Below are 19,741 nucleotides of genomic sequence, written 5' to 3'. Positions count from 1 at the left end.
ATATGATATTCAAATTTAAAACCTGTGCTGTATTTTATTTTAAAATATATTTTATTGATCTCAGAGAGTAAGGGAGAGGGAAAGAAATATCAATGAAAGAGAATCATTGATCAGCTGCCTCCTGCACATCCTCCTACTGGGTATCAAGCCCGCAACCCGGGCATGTGCCCTTGATGGGGATCGAGCCCAGGACCCTTCAGTCCACAGGCTGACGCTCTATCCATTGAGCCAAATAGGTTAGGGCCCAGTACTGCATTTTATCGAGCAACACCACCATGGAGCGAGCATTCAGAAGGCGCTACATAGGAGAAAAAACTCAGCGGGCCTGTTTCCTCATCTGACCCAGCAAACAGGTTTTCAGGCGATGTGGCGCCATCTAGCGGCCCCAGACGGGAGCCGCGGCGTGACGGCGCTAGTCCTGCCTCGAGACTGCAGCTCCGCAGGTTCCCGGCAGGTGGCGCGCGCACCCCACGGAAATTCCTAGCTTCCCTGGGTGGACTACACAAAGCTCATACATGTCCCAAACTGGACCGTGGCTGAAAGTTTCCCCGCTGCAAAATGGGTCAAGCAGAGCCACACAATTCATTTCCAGGGTCTTAGGAACCTTTGTCTCCTGGACCCCTTCCATGAAAAAATACTGTATCTTAAAAATTACATTTTACAACTGTGTTGCTATAAAGGCAAATATAATTTAGGCAAAATTCATTATGTGCTCCTAATTGCTACCGAGGGGGAAATGGAGGCACAGGGAGGCTCATGCACCTGCCTGGGGTGGGGCAGGAGTGCATTCTGATCTGTTATTCAGTTTTCTTGTTATTGTTGTTGTTTGTTCATCCTGACCTGAGGATATTTTTTCCATTGCTTTCAGAAAGAGTGGAAGGGAGGGAGGGGGTAGAAAGAGAGAGAAACATCAATGTGAGAGAGACACATTGATTGGTTGCTTCCCACATGCGTCCCAACTGTGCTGGGGATCAAGTCCGCAACCGAGGTACAAGTTACATGCCCTTGACTGGAATCAAACCGGCGACCCTCCAGTCCACTGGCCAACGATCTAACCACTGAGAAAACTGACTAGGGCGGTTTTCTTTCTTATTTTAAAAAGGTTACATGTTCATGTTTGTGGGCCTTGGCTCACAAGGACAAGGCAACCTGAAGCCAGGTGTGAATGATAGCAGGTCAGGGGTGGGGATTTCTGGCTGTGCCCCACACCCCCACTCCAGGCTTCTTTTAAAAAATTGAGATATATATGGTGAATAGTTCAATTTGCCCTCCACCTCTGTGTAGACAGACACCAAAAATGGTGTATGATGTGAGAGAAAGAGAGGGAACATGAATTCATTTAGTCAACCAATACTTATTGAGTACCTACTGTGTGCCAGGCTCAGCTTCAGGGGTGGAGACACAGTTGTAGACAAGGCTGAATAGGTTCAATAAATACAACTATTCTGTTCTGGCTGGTGTGGCTCAGTTGGTTAAGCCTCCGCCCTTGCACAGAGATTTGCTGGTTCCATTCTGGTCAGGCCACATGCCCAGGTTTCCCAGCACAATGCCCAGTAGGGGGTGTGCAGGAGGCAGCCAACTGATATCTCTCTCTCTCTCTCTCTCTCTCTTTCTCTCTCTCTCAAATCAATTTAAAAAATACAGCTGTCTTGAAATAGTGCCTGGATGAAGATAAAACAGAATGATGTGACAATGGGGTAATGGGGCGCACCTGATGCTGGTGGGTCAGGGAAGAACCCTCCAAGGAGCTGAAGTTCCACTTGAGGCAGGAGAAGGCAAGGGTCATTAGGTGATGTGGGAAGGGCACTTCAGGTGGGGGGCATGGCCAGTGCAAAGGCTCGGATGTGGGAATCTATTTGAGCAGGAGTAATGTGGGAAGGGAGGCAGTTTGCGATCTGGGTGGTTTTTTAAGCCGATGCCCCTCTCAGGGTGGAGAGCAGGCTGGGTGATGGGCTGAGGGCTGGGTAAGGACCTGGCTGTTTGTTTGTTTTCAGGGACTGTCCAAAACACACAGGGGCCCCACAAGATGGTCTGGCCAAGAAACCTTATGAGACGGGAGTTGCTGTACTTCCTTTCCAGGTTGAAAAACAGAGACCAGAGGGGTGTCTGAACTAACTTAAAATCACACAGCCAGGACCCAGCTGGACCCCGGGCTGCTGCCCACCAGGAGCAGAGCCAGCAAGTCTGTGTGTCCCTTTCCAGCCCCCGCCCTGGGCTAGAAACAGGACCCCTCATGGGGAGGCAGCTGGGAGCCTTGCAGGCCCTCACCCTCCCGGGAAGCGGCATCTAGCTTGGTATGGACTACAGCTTTCCCCTGGAAAATGGGGTGAGGGTAGCACCCCTCCTGCTCTCAGGGGATCCTGCTGTGCAAGGGATGAATTAATATTGATCCATTGTACAGGTGGAAGAAACGAAGGCACAGGAGGGGTGGGGCAGGGGTGCATTCTGATCTCCTTGGCTCTTTCTGGGCATGGAAAGGGCTTCCCTGCACTTTCGAAACAGAGCTGGGGCCTGGCCCTTTAAGGATGGCTTCCCCAGCTCACCTGGGTCTCTAAACTCCCCCTCCCCAGGCAGACTTCTGGCCCCTCCCTCAGCTATGTGTGTGTGTGGGGGGGGGGGGGGAACAGCTGGGGCTGGGTGTTTAATAGCCTAAAGGTGGAGGCTTCCCTGCCACCTGCTGCCATTAGGCTGCAGTCAGCCCTGGGGCTAGAGGCTGGGATTCTGCCTGGGGTGGGCAGGACTTGGGCCCTAGTCTCCTGGCCTTGGGACTCCCCCAACAATGGGCCTACAATTTTTTGGGGGGGCGGGCAATATGGGACAGGACCCACCAGAAGATGGCAATGCTTTGTACTTTACTGGAGGGGAGGGGCTGCACAAGATCCCACCCGAACACTCAAGATGAGGAACCCTAGTCCCACCCAGTGGGGACCCTTGAGAAGTGGAGCCCTCTGTGTGGCCCCTGCCTGCCCCCATGCTCCCAAAGGCTCTTATCTGGGCTGAAACCTGGGCCCCTGCGATTAGCCCCCTCAAGCAGAGACCAAACCCCCACCCGGACCTTGCCCCACCCTACTCTGTGCCTTAGTTTCCGGTTCTTCCAAATGGGGACATTTAGAATCTCCACTACCTAGAGGTGTGAGGGTTGAACCTTGCCTTGGGCAAATGGCCAGGAACCCAAGCACTCAGAATATGGAAATTATGAAATGATTTCTAAAACGAGGATCTTGTATTTTCCTCTTAGGTGAGTTGTCAGGTTCTCCAGAGGTGGTGACAGTCGGTGGTAGGGACCATCTTGATTTCGCGAGGAGTTCCCACACCCCTCCCCGGCCCCGGGACGCACGGCCCCACCCACTCGTTTGACCCACCGAGAGACGTCCCCTGGTCGGGCCCTGGCTCCTCCCTCCGGCCCCGCCCCGCTCTCGTTTCTGGTCACTGTAGCGAATTGCTCCTTCGGGTCTCTAATCCCCATTTTACAGACGTGAAAACCGTGGTTCGGCTCGGGGCAGGCGGCCAGGTCACTCGCGTCTGCTCCCTCAGTCTAAGGGACAGAGGTGCAACTTCGAGCCTGGTAGGTCCATCCTAGGTGCTCGGTAAGATGGGGAGGAGGTCCCCGACCCAGCTCGGGTCGCCCCAGCCTACTCCTCCAGCCCCTCGGACCCTCCCAGTCCCGCCCGCGTCCTCAGCGCGCTGTGCGCTCCGGGCCAGGGCCCACACTTTGCCCACCGTCCCTAGGCAGGGGGCGGGGCCTCCGCGTCGGTGTTCCCCTTACTTTTATTATGTATTATCTTTTAAAGGGCCCGCGACTTGAAAATTTCCATCCACTCTCCCTTCCCTCCCAAGACCCCTGGGCTGGTCTTGCGTGTTCGCACCAAGCGCGGGGGGGGGGGGGTGCGAGGGGCGTCCGGGAAGGGGGAGGGGGCCTCGCGAGACCCCTCCCCGCGTCCCAGGCCGCGGCGCTGAATCACCCGCGAGGTATTTGCATCTGAGAGCGATTTGTCACCCGGTGATTTGTCTTCCCGGCGGTGAGCGCGCCGGTGGGGGGGAGGGGAGGGGCGGGGGAGGCCGCGCGCAGGGTGACTTTTACCAATCCGGTCGGACGGGGGTGTAGACGCGGACTGGGCCCGCGGCTAGGTGAGTCCGCGCGCGGCACAAACCCGGCGGCGGCCGAGAGCCAGCAGCTCGCAGCTTGCGGCCCGGGCGGGAGGCCAGGCGCTGCCGGGGCTGGGCCGGACGCCAGGCGCGGGGCATGCGCCCCGGGAGCGGGCCTGGCGTGGTGAGGCTGGGGTGGGGGTGATGGCCTTTTAAATCGTGGGTTCCGGTCCGGGGTGAGGGGGGTCCCCAAAGTGGGCAGGGATGTGGATGGGGGGTCAAGCGTCGGGAAGGCGACCCTAGTGGTAGGAGTCGGGGTGGTTTTCTCTGCACCCTCTTGTTGACCTCATCACCTACCATGTTGCACAGGGGCGTGCTCGCGCTCGGGGTGGATCGGGGGTCGCAAATGCGCTCCCCCTTTAGCGGAAGGAAATGGTCTCTAGGCGCGCGCGGGGGGCTGCGCTCCGGATTTAGTTCATTTTTCTCTCCCCGGAATCTGGTGTTTTATTCGGGAGCCCGGAGAGCAGTGGGAGCGCCGGCTGGGGAGGGCAGTTCCCTGGTGACCCTCCCCTGCCTGGACGGTATATTTATAAAGTGTCGGTCTCCGGGCCGAAAGCGGCCCCAGGAGGGGACACCGAGGTGCCGGCGCTGGGGGTGGGTTCGACCCGGGCCCCCGGCTCTCTGGCGGGGATCCCCGGGGAAAGCCCCCTCCCCCGTCCAGTGCCCCCCGACACAAAGCGGGCGCAGGAAGCGCGAGGAGCGCGCGTTTGTCAATTCCAACGTTCAGCGTCTGACCCCGGCAGCGCGTTTGTCAATAATCTTCCGTTTTTTACTCGCCCGGGCCGAGGCGAGGGTTTGCCCCCCCACCCATGCAAATCCGCCGCTTTCCAAGAAGCGTTTGAAACCGGACTGGGGTTTTTGTCGTCTTATTTCTTCTTCGGTGTTTCCTTTCCCACTTCCTCCGGGCCGCCCCCTCCCCACTCCTCCAGCCCCCTCCCCAGCCTGCTGCCCCACCCTCCCCCCTCTCTTCCCTCCGTGGAGTATAGGGGCCCCTTTCGCCACCCGCGGGCCCCAGCCTTGCACAACTCTTTAAATAACCGTGTTTTGCAAGCCCCGGCCGGAGCGGGTGACCTCTCTCTCTCCCAGAGGCATTGGGGGGGGGGGGGGAGGGCGTGGCCCGATTTCTCCTCGCCCCCCACCCCCAGCCAGTTCCTAAGGACCACTCAGCACCCCCCATCCCTGCCAGGTCCCTGCCTGGGAATGCCTTTCCCATGGGGCTGTCATAAAGTGGGGGTAGGGGCCGAGGACAAAGGGCTCTTGGGGGAGGGGTCTGGAGGGGATGGGCGCTGCCAGCTTAGGGTTAATGGCAGCCTTGAGAGGGCCCAGGCCTGGCCCAGAGGGGCTCCGGGGTTCCCACCTGCCCCCTCAAGCCCTGGTGTGGAGGCCTGCCCTGCTCCCCTCCCCCACCGGGGGTGACCCGGAAGGGTCATTAAACCCAGCAGGCCAGGCGGGGGCAGCGTGGGGGGGGGAGTGGCTTCCTCTGGCCTCTTCCTTATGCCCCCCCAAAGAGGTGGGGGGCATTGCCTGGAGCGTTTCCTTGGGAGGGGGCTTGTCTTGAAGTTGTCAAAAGTGGGGGAGGGGCAGTGGGCCCTAGACACTGGGTGAGAAATGTCCCCTCAGCACTTTTGGAGCTGGTGGGGGATGACTGCCAGTGGGGGCGGGGGTTGCTGAGTGCTGCTTTGCTGTCCTGGTCACTCTCCAGCACTGTGGTCTCTGAGAGGGTATTTGTGCCCAGGGACCACTGCCCCTGCTGGATACTGAGGTCTTTTGGGGGGGGGTCCCTTCCCACTTTTTACAGGGGCCATTCACCTGCCCCCCATTGCCCTTTTACCCAGGAGGCCCCAGGGGGTCTGAGTAATGAGTGGCTGGTCTAGGACAGTGGTCGGCAAACTCATTAGTCAACAGAGCCAAATATCAACAGTACGACGATTGAAATTTCTTTTGAGAGCCAAATTTTTTAAACTTAAAACTTCTTCTAACGCCACTTCTTCAAAATAGACTCGCCCAGGCCGTGGTATTTTGTGGAAGAGCCACACTCAAGGGGCCAAAGAGCCGCATGTGGCTCGCGAGCCACAGTTTGCCGCCCACGGGTCTAGGAGAAGGTGGAGGGCCACGGGGCTCGCTGTGGCTCTGCAGGGCCTCTTCCATGACCGGAGGGTTTGGGAAGGGGCTGCACTGCGTCTCCTAGGTGGTGTCAGCTTCCTTTCAGCAGGTCACCATAGTGGTGACATGGCATCAGCTGAAACAGTCTCTGCCTTTGCCCACTGGCCCCCCCTGTGTGAGACCCTTCTGCCCCATGAGTGGCTGTGCCTTAGGAGGTTCATTTGCTGGGTTAGGGGCCGCCTCCTGGACCCTCCTGCCCTCCCCACTGTCCCTGTGCTGTAGCATCTGGGGTGTGACCACCAGGCCTGATGAGTTCTGTCCATTTGTTTTATTGGCCCCTTGGGTGGGTGGGTGGGGGTGTGGCCTGGGTTGGGTGGGGGGCTGGGGTGAGATCCCGTCCTCCTGTCCTGGTGGAGCCAGGTTGTGCCAGGTTGTGCCAGGTTCTGGGACATCCCTCTCCAGAGTCTGCCCCAGGCCCTGGCAATTAGGGTTGGTGGTGATCTGAAGGGACCCCAGGCTAGGGACAGCATATTGCATTCTGGGATGTTGACCCCGCTTGGGGTCCCAAAGTGCAGGGAAAGTCCCCTGCAGAGAGCACATGGGAGCAGTGTGGGAGGCTCTCATGGCACCCAGACACGTGTTAGCAGGGCACCTCTGAGCCTCAGTTTCCCGCATCCATAAAATTGGGACCACCTAGCCCCTCCTTCCCTAACACTGACATGATGTGGTGCCTATTTTGTACCCAAATTCACCATCATAAACTCACTTCATCTCTGCCTGAGCACAGTGAGGTGGATGCAGTTAGGGCACCATTCTGCATATGGGGAAACTGAGGTCCAGAGAGATTGAGGCTTAGGGCTGAGAGCATGAGTGGGGAAGGTTTAGCTCAGGATCCATATACAGCAAGCACTGAGTCTGGGCCAGCCATTGTCCGTTAGCCTGAGAGAGAGGAGGGTACCTGGAGCCCTCTGGGCCAGGCAGCACCAGCACCTAGAACCTGGAATCAGAACCCAGAACTCATTTGGACTCTGGTGCCCAGCAGGCAGCTGTAGCCAATCAGAGGCCAGGAATGCCTTGTCCTCTGCTCTGTTTATGAAGCAATAATCCACACGGGTCCTTGGGAGGTGCAGTTGGCGACTGCATATTTCTCTGTGGGGCTGCCTTGAGATCCTCAGGAGTCCAGTGCGGGGTAACAGTGCTTCCCAGGGTGGACCGAGGAAGGGCAGATGGGGAGTGTGCTTCTCCACTTCCAAGGAGCCCTCCAGGTTTGCTCCCTGATGGGAGTGGATGGGAGGGATTTTCCCAGAGGCCTTTGCAGTCCAATCTCAGTGGGGAGGATGAGGCTAAGGAACTCAGTGTGGTTTGACACTCTCTCTTGCTGCCCTCAGGTTTCCGCAAACACGTGAATGAACTGGATGCCAGCCGCTGCTCCTTGGTGCCCGGAGTGAGAAGGAGGTGCTGCCTGTTGGCATGCCCCACCAGCCCTCCGTCTGAGCCGAGTGGCCCCCACCCTCCGCCACCCTGCACTGCCCCGGCTCCCCCGCGGCCCCCACACTGCAGTGCGGCCGGGCCCCCTCCCCGAAGGGGCCGCCCCTGCCACCCACCCCTGGTGCCCGGGGCGGCCCAGCCCGCAGGGCCATGAAGCTGCAGGCTGTGATGGAGACGCTCCTGCAGCGGCAGCAGCGGGCACGCCAGGAGCTGGAGGCCCGGCAGCCACTGCTGCCTGAGCCCCCTGCTGGCCCCCCAGCCCTCTCCAAGGCTGCCTCGGACGAGGACAGAGACCCCGAGAACACCCGGATGCAGCAGGCACAGATGGCTGCCCTGGCCGCCATGCGGGCTGCTGCCGCTGGCCTCGGATCTGCACCAAGCCCCAGTGGCTCCGAGGACAGGCCCCCCAGCTCGGAGGACGAGGACGCTGCCCAGGAGGGGCAACCAGGCTCACCTGGTCGAGGCAGGGAGGCGCCAGGTCACGCCGAAGGCGATGGGCACTTGGAGGATGTGGGCTCTGATGACGACCTGTGAGTGCGGGTTGGAGGGCTTTGTGCACTGAATGGTGTCAGGTCTTGGTGACAGAGGTGTCAGGGCAGGACAAAACTCCCTAAGGAGTGCCGCCCTTTAGAATTTTCTGGATGACAGTGGACATGTTCTCCATGTGCACTGTCTCGTCATAAGTGGCTACTGAATGTGAAATGTGGCCAGTGTCAAAGATGTGGTTGAGGACTGGTGTTTGTAGCTTTATTTCATCTTAATTTAAACAGAACTAGCCACACACGCCCAGGGCCCCATCACCCAGCGACGCTACAGCAGCTCCAACATCAGGGGCGGATACAGTTGGTGGGCTGGGTAGGACCTGCACAGGGTGGGCATTAGTTGGCTCATTGGGGTCTGTGTTTCACAGGAGTCCAATGTGGACCCTGAACTGGGTGCTGGTGGGACCCCAGTGGGATCTTTCTGGAAAGACTTAAAAAAATTTTTTAATTGATTTAAGAGAAAGAGGAAGGCGGAGAGAGAGAAACATCGATCAATCGGTTATCTCCTATATGCACCCCAACTGGGGATTGAATCCAAAACTTGGGTATGTACCCTGACTGGGAATCAAACCCGCCACCTTTTGGTGTTTGGGACGATGCTCGAATCAACTGAGCCACATCAGCCTGGGCACTGGGAAAACTTTTTATTTATTTTTTGGTTAATCCTCACCCGAGGATATTTTTCCATTGATTTTTAGGGAGAGTGGAAGAGAGAGGGAAAGACAGAAACATTGATGTGAGAGATATCAATTGGTTGCCTCCTGCACAAGCCCTGATCAGGGCCTGGGCCGGGGAGGAGCCTGCAACCAAAGTATGTGCCCTTGACGGGAATTGAACCCGGGACTGATGCTCTATCCACTGAACCAAACCAGCTAGGGCAGGAAGACTTGAAAAAGCAAAGAAGTGGGGCAGTTGCAGTTTGTGATTGGGGCTGTCAAGAAAATGAAGCAGAGGTGCCAGGGAGGGGGGTGGCTGGGGCCAGCATTAACTTTCTTGAATGATGGGCAAAGTAGTAACAGTCCCTAGGAAGGGCCAGGAAGCCTGGAACAGCATGCCTAGTAGAGGGAACAGCCTGAGCAAAGGCCCTAAGGAAGGAGCCGGTGTAACATTTTCAAGGCTCAGCAAGGCAGCTGGTGCAGCAGGGAGAGGCGAGGGGGAGCCAGTTGGCACTAGGCAGGGACTGGGGTTTATGTCAAAGGAATAGCTACAGTTTGGTCAGAGCTAACTGGGACCAAGAGGTGTCTGGCCCATGTTCTGCTTACGGGCCTTCGCAGCGGCTGGGGCAGGTGAGGCCCACCCTCCCCGTGCTGAGAGAGGAAACGCAGTCTAGGATGAGGAGCCGGCTTTGCCCTGGGACAGGGGTGAGCTGGTGCCTTCTCCCCTGACCTCTGCACTCTGCCTGCCCCAGGAAGCCAAAATGGGAAGAGGAGGAAGAGGAGGAGGAAGAGCTGGAGGAAGACTTGGGGGATGAGGACGAGGAGGACGAGGAGGAAGACTATGAGGATGAGGAGGGGCTCGGGCCCCCGGGCTCTGCTGGCTTGGGCCCTGCAGCCCTGTTCACCCACAAGACCCAGCTGCCCCAGGCCTTCCGCGGTGGTGACGGTGGGCCCCGGGTGATGGGCAGCCAGGAGCGCCCAGGGGCTGGCCCAGCCCACCCTGGAGGGGCTACCCACGTGGTACCCCAGCTGCAGCCTCCTGACCACGGGGACTGGACGTATGAGGAGCAGTTCAAGCAGGTAGGTCCTGTGACGTGTGCCATAATGGGGACAGTGGAGGCAGGGGCTGACCTGGCTGTTACTTGGGTTCTTCCAACTGGCCCGATGGCTGGCTTTTACCTCCCGCCTACAAGTGCCAACTGGGTGCTAGGGATCCCATGGGTGGGCTGGCTGTTAAATGCGTTAATGTGGGGGACACAAGCCAGGAGGGAGAAGTGTGGGGCTCTTGATGTCTGCACCAGAAGGACAAGCAGGGAGACAGAGCAAGGAGCCGGGTTCAGAGTGGAGGGAATGGTCCAGGCAAAGACTGTGCAGTGGCTTAGCTGGGCATGGTTTGTGGGTGTGGCCCGGTGACGTGGGGTCGGAGGCCTTGTGGGTCTGGCCTCTTGAGTGGAGTTCAGTACATGGAGGCCCAGGCGGTTGGTTGAGCAGGAGGTGGCCACGTTGTGTGGTTGGTGTGGATGGCCAAGCACCCTGGGGCTCTGGAGGGGCGGGGAGGAAGCAGGCCATTCTGGTGCCTTCCCAAGGGCGGCCAGGGCAGAGGAAGTGGCCGGGCGGGGCATCCTTTGAAGTTGGGCCGAGCTGGGCTGGGCAGATGGAAACCAGATGGCGGCCTCAGCGGCCAGTGGGGCTTGCATTCCATCCTCAGCCAGCTGGGCCCTGCCCCGACCTCTAGGAGTGGCTGGAGGGGACCTGGCCTCCCTGGCCCAGAGCCCAGCCTTGCTGGGGCTCCACGGGGCTGTGAACATGACAGCATCCGAGAGTGGCCTCCGGGTAGCTCCCTTCCAGATGCTGGCTCCAGGATTGGCTGGGAGACCCTCCCAGAGGGAGGTGAAGCCCGGCTACCCTGTGCTGGTCTCTAGGGACTCAGAGCCAGTAGCTTCTCTCTCTGCTTCACTTGGAGAAAAGGATGCTGGGACTCAGGAGCCCTCAGAGACTTGCGTTCAGGCCATCAGAAAACTCACAGATGAAGTAAAGAACTGGAAATTGGGCCCATGGGGGCTGTGTTGGGAGTGACAGGGATGGAGGAGGTGGGAAGGCGGGAGCGTTGGTACTGCAGGGTTGGCCAGGCCAGCTTCAAGGATGGGAGGGAGAGTTAAACACCCCCTGGATGTGGACACCAGCCTGAACCTGCATGTAGGACTGATGGCCCCACCCTGCTCCCTGCCTCAGTTTCCCTCCCTTTGGGAAGAAAGCTCTTGCTAGGTGGCCGCTCACCCCATTTTGTAGATGAGAAAACAGACATGGTGTTGGAAACAAGTTCTGCAGACTCCGAGCCCCTGGCGTCCTCTGGGTTCAACATAACACAGGCGGACATGTTGTAGGCGAGTCCTGTTTACTTATCCACCAAATGTTTGCTGTCTGCCCCGAACACAGCCCTCAGGCTGGGAGTTGCAGCTGGACAGACCCCCCTGCCTCACAGCATCACAGCCAGGTGGGAGGGACGAGGTTGTGCGGCCCTCGGGGCATCAGAGGTTGACAGAACCCCTGCTCCCCAGGCCCCAACTCTGGCGGGGGGGGAGGGGGTGTTGGTGTCAGGCCAGGTGGGGGACAGGGGTTAGAAGCCCTGACCCCAAAGACCTTTTCGCATGTCAGGAACAAAGAGCCTCCGGAGCCATTGTCCCACTCGTCTGGGACGTGATGGTGATGTCTGGGGATACCCAGGGTCAGGTCACAGTTTCTGAGGCCGGACGGTCAGGGAGCTTCAGTGTCACAGAGTCACTCTCATGGTTTCTTTCTGTTGTGGGAGGAGAAGGTCAGTAAACAAGCAGATGGATAATAACATGGGATGTGGTCGGCATTTTTACAGGGGAAGCAGCGAGCCTCTTAGGATGTAACCTTTGGGCTGAGCCTTGTAGGAGAGGGAGCCAGGCACACACACGGAGGAATGGAGCGCCTGGCAGAGGAAACAGCCCGTGCAAAGGCCCTGCGGTGGGCCCCAGCTTGGCTTGTGCACAGGGGCCAGACATGACTGGTCTGGGTCCCAGAGGCGATGGGCCTGTACTAGTTTTCTGAGATGAGGGGGGCTGAGGGAGGTTTGGGGCCACCGGGGGTCTGCCCTGTGGTGCTGGGAGCTTTTTTTTGCTCATTTATGGCAGGTCCTGCTGCTGGTGCTGCCTGTCCAGCCAGCTAGCCAGGCACCTGTGCAGCCAGTGTCAATAGTGGCTGGGGCCCAGCCAGCTTGGCAGATGTTGGGGGCCGTGTTGACTCTGGCGCTGCCCCACCCCCTTCCTGGCACGTGGCAGCCAGCCGGCCGGCCATCCACTTGGCATCCTCTCTGCCTCTTCCTCCCTGATCTTGGCAGGGCCTGACTTCTGCCCTAAAACCCTCGACAGCCTTGAAATTTCACTGTCGGCTATAGGTCTGCGGCAGCCAGGCTGGGGAGGGGCCAGGAGCAGTGGGCTCGTGACCACAAAAATCTTTCCTAGAAAACATGGAACCTCCCATTTTGCCCCCCCCCCCCCCCCGCAGACACGTACTGATGAAGCTCACCCGGAGCTGCTGGCGGGGGATGAGGGTGTGTAACAGGCAGTGATTAGGATCTCAGCCTCCTGGCATCGGATGTGGCATCTGGTGACATCCTGGTGGCTTCCTGTCACCAACACTGCCATGCCCGGGCTTTAGAAAGTGCCATTGTGGGATTTTAAATCGGCAAACTCTCACTCACAGATCTTCAGCCGCTAAAGGATTTGAATCCTTTGTCTTAAGAACTCAAATACACATTGGGTTTTTTAAAACAGCTTTATTGATAGAAAAGTTGCATAGTACACAATTCACCCATTTAAAGTGTGCAATTCACTGGTTTTTAGTGTATTCACAGGGTTGCGCACCCATCACCACAATCAATGTTTGGACAGTTCATCACCCAAAAAGGAGTTGCATCCCCTTTAGCAGTTCCCCTCATCCCCTGCCCCAGCCCTTGGCCCATTTTCTGTGGATGTGCCTGTCCTGGGCATGTCACATGAATGGAACCACACACGGTGTGGCCTTTGTGTCTGGCTTCTCTCACTGAGCACCCTGTGTCCAAGGCACATCCACAGTGTAGTGAGAGTCAGTGCTTCGCTCCTTTTCGTGGCCGAGGAATATTCCAGAGCGTAGATGGATCCCATTGTGCTTGTCCGTTTCTCCACGGATGGATCCTTGGGTGGCTTCCACCTTTTGGCAGTTGTGAATCGTGCGACTGTGAACGTGCATGTGCAGGTTTTTGTGTGAACACAGGTTTTCGCTTCTCTTGGGTGTGCACCTAGGAGTGGGCTTTCTGGTTCCGATGGTAACTCTGTGTTGGACGTGTTGAGGAGCTGCTGAGCGTGGGCCGCAGCACTGCCCCATTTTGCATCCCACCTGCCGTGCACGCGGCTCCAGTTTCTCCCAGTTCTCACCAACACCTGTAATGACTGGTTCCCGCCGTGAGGGTGGGAGTCTCCTGGTATCTCAACGGTGGTTTTGATTTGCATTAAATGTTGGGCTATTTTTTCCCTGCTTTCCAAGGTAATGTCTGCTCACCACATAACTTGTAAAGGAGATCAGGGATGTAGAGATGACAATTTTGCCTAATCTATGTCGCTTAACTGTGCCACGGGCAGCAGATTGCATGGCTCACGTATGTCTCATGTGTATCCTCTTGATGCCACGGGGGAAGAATGGCCATTGCCCCTGTTGTGCAAATGGGGAAACTGAGGCCCTTGCCCTGGAGGAGGTGTCAGAGCTGAGCCTGGATTCCAGGGGAAACTGGCCCAGCACCTGCCAGAGCATTCCTGGGGGAGTGATGGACCAGCAAGGGGCCGGGGGCCACTGGCTACGGGGTGTAAGGGGAGCCGGGCAGCTTCACTGAGCCTCCGTGTCCTTCATCTGAAGTGGCAGCAGCGGGTCCAGGGCTTCACGTTGAGGCACCAGGACCCAGTGCCTGGGCACAGTGGGCACTTGGGCAGAAACAGCCACCAGCAGCCCCAAGAGGCCGCTGCATCCTCACCGAGGACCCCATCTTGGCCTCCCCCACCCCCGGGCCTCCGGGGGCCCATTTTCCAGGGGTGTCCTGCTCCCCTCCAGCGCATCTGGCCCTGGATATGGGTTTAGGGACTGGGAGGTGAAGCCGTGGATCTCAGGGGTGTCCTCAGCCAGAGGACATTTTTTGAGTTCATTTTTTGTTCCAGAATTAACACTAGACACCATTCTTGTGGGGAGAGATGGTGGACTGCCTCCACCTGGCCGGTGTCAGCCATGGTCTTTCCGGGCCTGTCTGCCCACGTGTGCCCGAAACGTGACCTTTCAGAGGTATGGGCGGTTCCACCCGTTGCTCAGCTGGACACTGCTTTTGTTTTTTCATTTATTTATTTATTGTCTAAAGTTTTACATATGTCTCCTTTTTCCCCTGCTTGACCCCCCCCTCCCCCCAGCCATTCCCGCCCTGGGCAAGCCCCCACCGCCCCAGTGTCTGTGTCCATTGGTTATGCTAATATGCATCCATACAAGTCCTTTGGTTGCTCTCTAACCCCTCCCTCCCCGCCATTTGTCTCTGGACACTGCTTTTTGTGGGTGTTTTCATGTCGTCATCACTCAGCATCTGACTGTCGTATGAGAATGTCCCAAGCTGCCTGGTTTTTGTTAGCTCCATGCAGAGTTCACTGTGGGGCTGACACCAATGTGTTGGTCTGCTTCTCCGTTTTCTTGTTGTAAACACAGCAGTGAACATCTCTGGCCTCAGCGCAGTTGCTTGGGGCAGCGTCGGGCGGGGTGGGGTGGGGTGGGGAGCTGGAATTGCTGGGCTCAGGGAGGAGGTGGCAGACATTTTCTTTATCCTGCCTTGCAGCCCCCCAGGCTGGGGAATGTAGATCAGGACACAGGTATTCCCAGTCGTAAGGGGATCCAGGCCCGGCTAGAGGAAGAGGACTGGAAGGAAGGCTGCCCAGAGGAAGGGGCATTGGATCGGGGCTTTGCAGGACATGTAAAAGTTTGCCAGATGGACAGAGAAGGGTAGGGTTTGCTTCTTGGAATAGTGTGGCTGGAACATAAAGGGGAAGGGAAGAATATTAGGGCAAACCAGAAGTAGGCTCAAAGGGGGGTCTTGGCAGGATTTAGGTGGGGAGTGGGAGAGATGCTGGGAGGACTCCTCAGGAGTCCATGGGCCGGGCAGAAGTGAGAGGCCAGCGTCACAGCTGAGCCTTTTGGACTGGGGAGAGAGGATGAGTTAGAATTTTCCCAGTGGAGGAGGGTATTCCAGGGAAAGGACACAGCCTGGGCAAAGGCCAGGTCAGACACTGGGTTCTGAGCCCAGCGTGTGCATCCGGTGTGCCTGAGACAGAGTGGGCCCGGGGCCAGGCCCCGTGGGTCCTGGGGCCAGCCAGCTCTGGCACCAGGTGTCTTCCTGAGGCGCTGGGAGTTCTGGGCCTTGTTCAAAGGGGTGGGGAGGGGTATTGGGAAGCCCCTGGGGAGCCCAGCCCTCCCTGCCGAGGGCAGTGCCTGCCTCATCAAAGCTGCTGTGGCTGTTGGCTCGGAGCCAGCTGGGTCATGGCGGGTGCGGGGAGGGTGCTTGCCCGCCAGCCCCTGGCACCATGCCCCTGCCCGTGCCAGCCCTGGGAACCACACTGACTCAGCCGGAAGAGCCTTATCTGGCCCCTATGCTGTCACCCAGCCACAGGGTCACTGCCATGGGGTCACCACCGCTGCGGCCTGGCCCCACGCCCACTGCCAGCTCCCCACCCTGGTGGCGCTGCCAAGTGCCCAGCCACGCCTCACGCTCTCTAATAACACACGCGGCTGACGGAGGGAGCGGTGCCTGCCAGGCAGTGTCCTCACGGAGCGCCCCATCAGGGAATGAGCGTGGGTGAGCCACGTGGGGCCCGCCTGCTGGCATGGGTGTGTGAGTGTGCACGTGGGTGTGGAGACGTGGTGGTGGGTATGGTTTCGTGGGCTGTGGTGGCCCGTCTTCCCAGGGCCCTGAGAGTGTCAGAGTCTGTGTTTGCCAGAGCTAGGGCCCCGGGGACATTTGAACCCTCTTGTGCGTAACACACGCCTGTGCTTGTGCATGGCTGTTGTGTGTGTGTGCGTGCATGCGTGCGTGCGTGTGTGTGTGTGTGTGTGTGTGTGTGTGTTCTGAGGCCATGTAGACCCATCTGCAGCATCTTTTTTTTTTTCTTAATTAACTTTATAGAGAGGAAGTGGGCAGGGGGAGGGAGAGAAATATGGATGTAAGAGAGAAACACCAATTGGTTGCCTGCCGCACTGCACCCCGACTGGGGACTGAACCCGATCTCTGGGTATGTGCCCTGACCTGGAATCCAACCCACCACTTTTTGGGGAACGGGATGACGCTCCAACCAACTCACTCACACTGGCCAGGGCGCAACTTTTATGTATCTGTCATCCTGTCCACATGCTCAATTCCTGATGCCTGGCCTGTGTGTGTATAGGTCTGCATGTGCTTACCATGTGATATGTCTCCAACTTATGTGGACATATTGCTGAGTCCGTCCTGGGGTCCGGACACACTTGGGGGTGACCGGGCTTGTGTGTCGCAGAGTGTGCTGAGTCTGGGGCCTTGAGTGCTCCTGGTGTCTGTCTGTGATGGGGTGACAGTCTCCTGTGCCTTTGTTTGCACATGGCCATGTAGGTGGGGGTCTGCAAGCACACACGTGTGAGAGCACGTACACACGGCCGGCTCCCACAGGTGCCTGTGTGTGAGCCTTGCGTGCCTGCCGCCGCTGGGCTCCCCCTGCCCTGTGCAGCATGAGGTCTCAGTGGCGCCCATTAACTATTAACCAGAAAGTCAAGTCCCTGGTCAGTGGTTCCCATTGGCAGCCCGGGAGCAGGTCAGCTGCCCTCGCCGGCCTGCAGTGGATCCGGACCGCAGTGCTGACAGGGCCCCAGGGGCCATGGAGACTCCCACCAACCACCCCGCTCGATTCCTTCCCCTCATGTGCTGTGTGATGTCAGGCAGGGCTGTGCCCTCTCTGATCCAGGGCTTGGCCCACTCTGCCTCAGTTTTTACACTTGGCACAAAGGCCCTTCAACCCCCTAAATTTTCTAATTCCCAGAGCCAGCACCACCTATAGTGATATGGTGGGGTGTCCCCCTCACCCTTTGTGATAGCCCAGCACCCCCATCCCAGATGCTGTCACCGTGTCAGGTTGCACTCCATGCCTGGTCACGGAAGCAGCTGGGGGTACTGGCCGGTGGGTGGTCATGCGTGGGGGCGGGGTGCAGACCGCCCCATTTCTGTCTGCCTGGCTGCGTTCGGCCAGAGGACAATTAGGGGTCACAGGGTTAAATGGTAACCAGTCTGCCTATTGAAGGCCTCAGCTCAGGACTTGGCCTTGCACCGTGGTCGGGGCTGGCAGGGGTCTCATGGGGCGGAGGGGTGGGGGCCAGGGAAGGTGCAGTCAGTACCGCTCGCCACCCTCGCAAGCCCCTCGGCCCCAGGGCCCCTGCAGAAGTGAATCTGGGACACACTGCTGTCCTCCCAGACGAACGAGAAAGGTCTCTGCAGATATAATTAGTGAAGATGAGGTCCGACTGGAGTAGGTGGGCCCCGAGTCTAAGCACAGGTATCCTTATAACAGAGGAGACACACGCAGGGAGACAGACAGACAGCCACGGAAGACAAGGCAGAGGTCAGGGTGATGTTGCCACAAGTCCGGGACACTGGAGCCCCAGGAACCTGGGAGGGGTAGGAGGGGCCTTCCCTGGAGCCTTGGGAGGGAGTGGGACACCTTGATTTCAGATGTCTGGCCCCGGAACTATCTGGCCCGGGAACCGTGAGAGAATGAACCACTATTTAAGGCCCAGTCTGTTGCTTGCTTCCAGCCACCCCAGGAAATAATTCAGAACCTGAAGAAGGTTTGGACCCCTGACTTGGCGCTCAGATGGGCACTGTCAGGGAGCCAGGGCCTGCTCGGCACGTGATGTGGGCGGCCGACCCCCCACCAGCTGCCGACTCTGCTTAGGGAATTGGTTTGAGTCGAGGAGACCCCCTACTGTCCCACCCATGAGGTCGTGGGACTGGGTTCCGGCAGAAAGTCAGGCTGTGCACCCGTGTGCACGTGGCTGAGCCTGGTCCTTCCACAAGTGTGTATGGAGCACCTGCTGTATACCAGCCCCCATTCTGGGCACTGGGGACGAATCTGTAAAGAAAACAGACAGGAGTTGCTGTCGTCCTTCGGGCGGCCTGGGGGCGGGGGGGGGCGGGCGGCGGGGACCCGGTGGGCCAGGTGGGTGCGGCGGCCAAGGCCAAGGGCAGGCTGTCTGGGGCCATTATCTTCGAGCCAGAAAACAAGGGTGTGTCTGTGTTTGTGTGTCTGGGTGGACGGGCGTGTCCATGTGTGTATTGGGAGACCACATTAGGGTGGGCAGAGCCGTGGGCACATCAGCAGGGTCTGTGAGTCCATGGCCACACAGAGGTCCAGGTTGGGGGGCTGTGTGGCTGCTCTGGGTGGGGTCCGGGCCTGGTGGTTTCCGTCTGGGTGGAATTGTTGACGCGGTGTGCGTGAGTTCTGCTAGTGTCCTGGAGGGTTGTCTGGCACCTCTGTCCAGGCTGGCGTGGCCCCAAGTGGCCATGTGCCTCAGTGCTGTGCCATATTCTCTTCCTGCCCCATGAAGGGTCTGCCCCGTGGTCACCCTAGCCTCTGCCCTGTCAGGCTGCGCTCCCAAACCCCCACCCCGAACAGTGGTATGAGCAAATCGCTACAAATGTGGATCTTCTGGGCTTGAGAGCCCCCCACCCAAGAGGGCACCTGCCCAGGCTCCAAGCCCCCAACACTAACGGGCCCCCCATTGCAGACCAGGGCCGCCCCTTCCCTCTGTTCTTATTTACTTAATCCCCTTCTGTGATCAGCTCCATGAATTCTTCTCTGGGATGCAGGCTGGGTCAGCTTCTCTGATGGGGGCTGGGCGGCCAGCGGACAGCCAGGGGGCTGGGACCCTGACTGAGTCTGTTAGTGGAGCCTCTTGGTTTCGCTGTCTCTCCCCCCATGTCTCTCTGTCTCGTTCCCTCTCTGTATCCCGCCCACCCATCCCCCCTAGCTCCCCGCCCTCCCGTTGCCCCATAATTCCTACCCAACTGCCACTTTCCCAGGGCCAGCCGGCTGGCAAGTGCCCTGTGGAGTAGATGGGTGCCACCCTCTCCCCGCCCGGCTCAGCCATTGGCCTGCCTTCCCCCTCCCTGTCCCCTTCAGCGACGACTCATGGGCGCCCGATTCTTGGAAGGGAAGTGGGGCCTACAGTCACTTCTGGGTTATTCATTTCTTGGTCGTCACCCTGCAGGTAGAGCCTAGCCGAACGGAGGTGCAGGTGGCTGGCGACTGGCATTTCATTGTCATCTGCTACCGTTTCCCTGGTGCCTGGAGGAGGAGGAGGAGGGGCGGAATGTGGTGGGTGCCAGTCTAGTGCTTGCCAGGGCTGCCCAGCTGGCATCTCCTCTCTCCTCCATGCTTCCCCTCAGGAGACTTTTCTGAAGGAAGTGGGGATGTCCTAGGAGTGGGGGTCCCCCTCCTGCGGTACCCTGAGGCTACTGGCCACCAACATGGGTCACGAAGTCCCTGTTTCTTGCCCTCCGCCTGGGGCCTGGCAGAGGCTTCCCTGGGTGTTCCCTGTGGGGACTCCAGGGCCTGAGCCCACGGGGGCCCCTTCCTCTTGACTCCTGGGTGGGAGGTGGGAAGCAGCCTGTTCCTTCCCGCTGCGTCTGCCGCTGCCCCGTTACAGTGGGGACCAGGTCAGCTCGGCTGGGGCACGGCGGCGTCTGTCCCCTGGTCTCCC

The 19,741-nt window shown here is 58.7% G+C and overlaps 1 protein-coding gene across 3 annotated transcripts in view; it reads left to right on the top strand.

Annotated features, from left to right (window-relative positions):
* Positions 1 to 3,419: 3,419 nt before the first annotated feature.
* ARID3A (AT-rich interaction domain 3A) overlaps positions 3,420 to 19,741 on the top strand; it is a 39,186-nt gene continuing 22,864 nt past the window's right edge. Inside the window, exons 1-3 of one of the 3 annotated variants that reach the window (XM_079773267.1) lie at positions 3,420 to 3,565; positions 7,638 to 8,267; positions 9,688 to 10,015. In XM_079773267.1, the coding sequence (XP_079629393.1) occupies positions 7,888 to 8,267; positions 9,688 to 10,015 (708 nt within the window). In that variant the 5' untranslated portion in view covers positions 3,420 to 3,565; positions 7,638 to 7,887. The other 2 variants (XM_079773268.1, XM_079773266.1) reach the window with 2 other exon arrangements.

Source organism: Cnephaeus nilssonii (assembly GCF_951640355.1).
Source record: "Cnephaeus nilssonii genome assembly, chromosome: 5".
NCBI lineage: Eukaryota > Metazoa > Chordata > Mammalia > Chiroptera > Vespertilionidae > Cnephaeus > Cnephaeus nilssonii.
The sequence above is the reverse complement of the archived record's forward strand: the minus strand, read 5'-3'. Positions and strand labels throughout refer to the sequence as shown.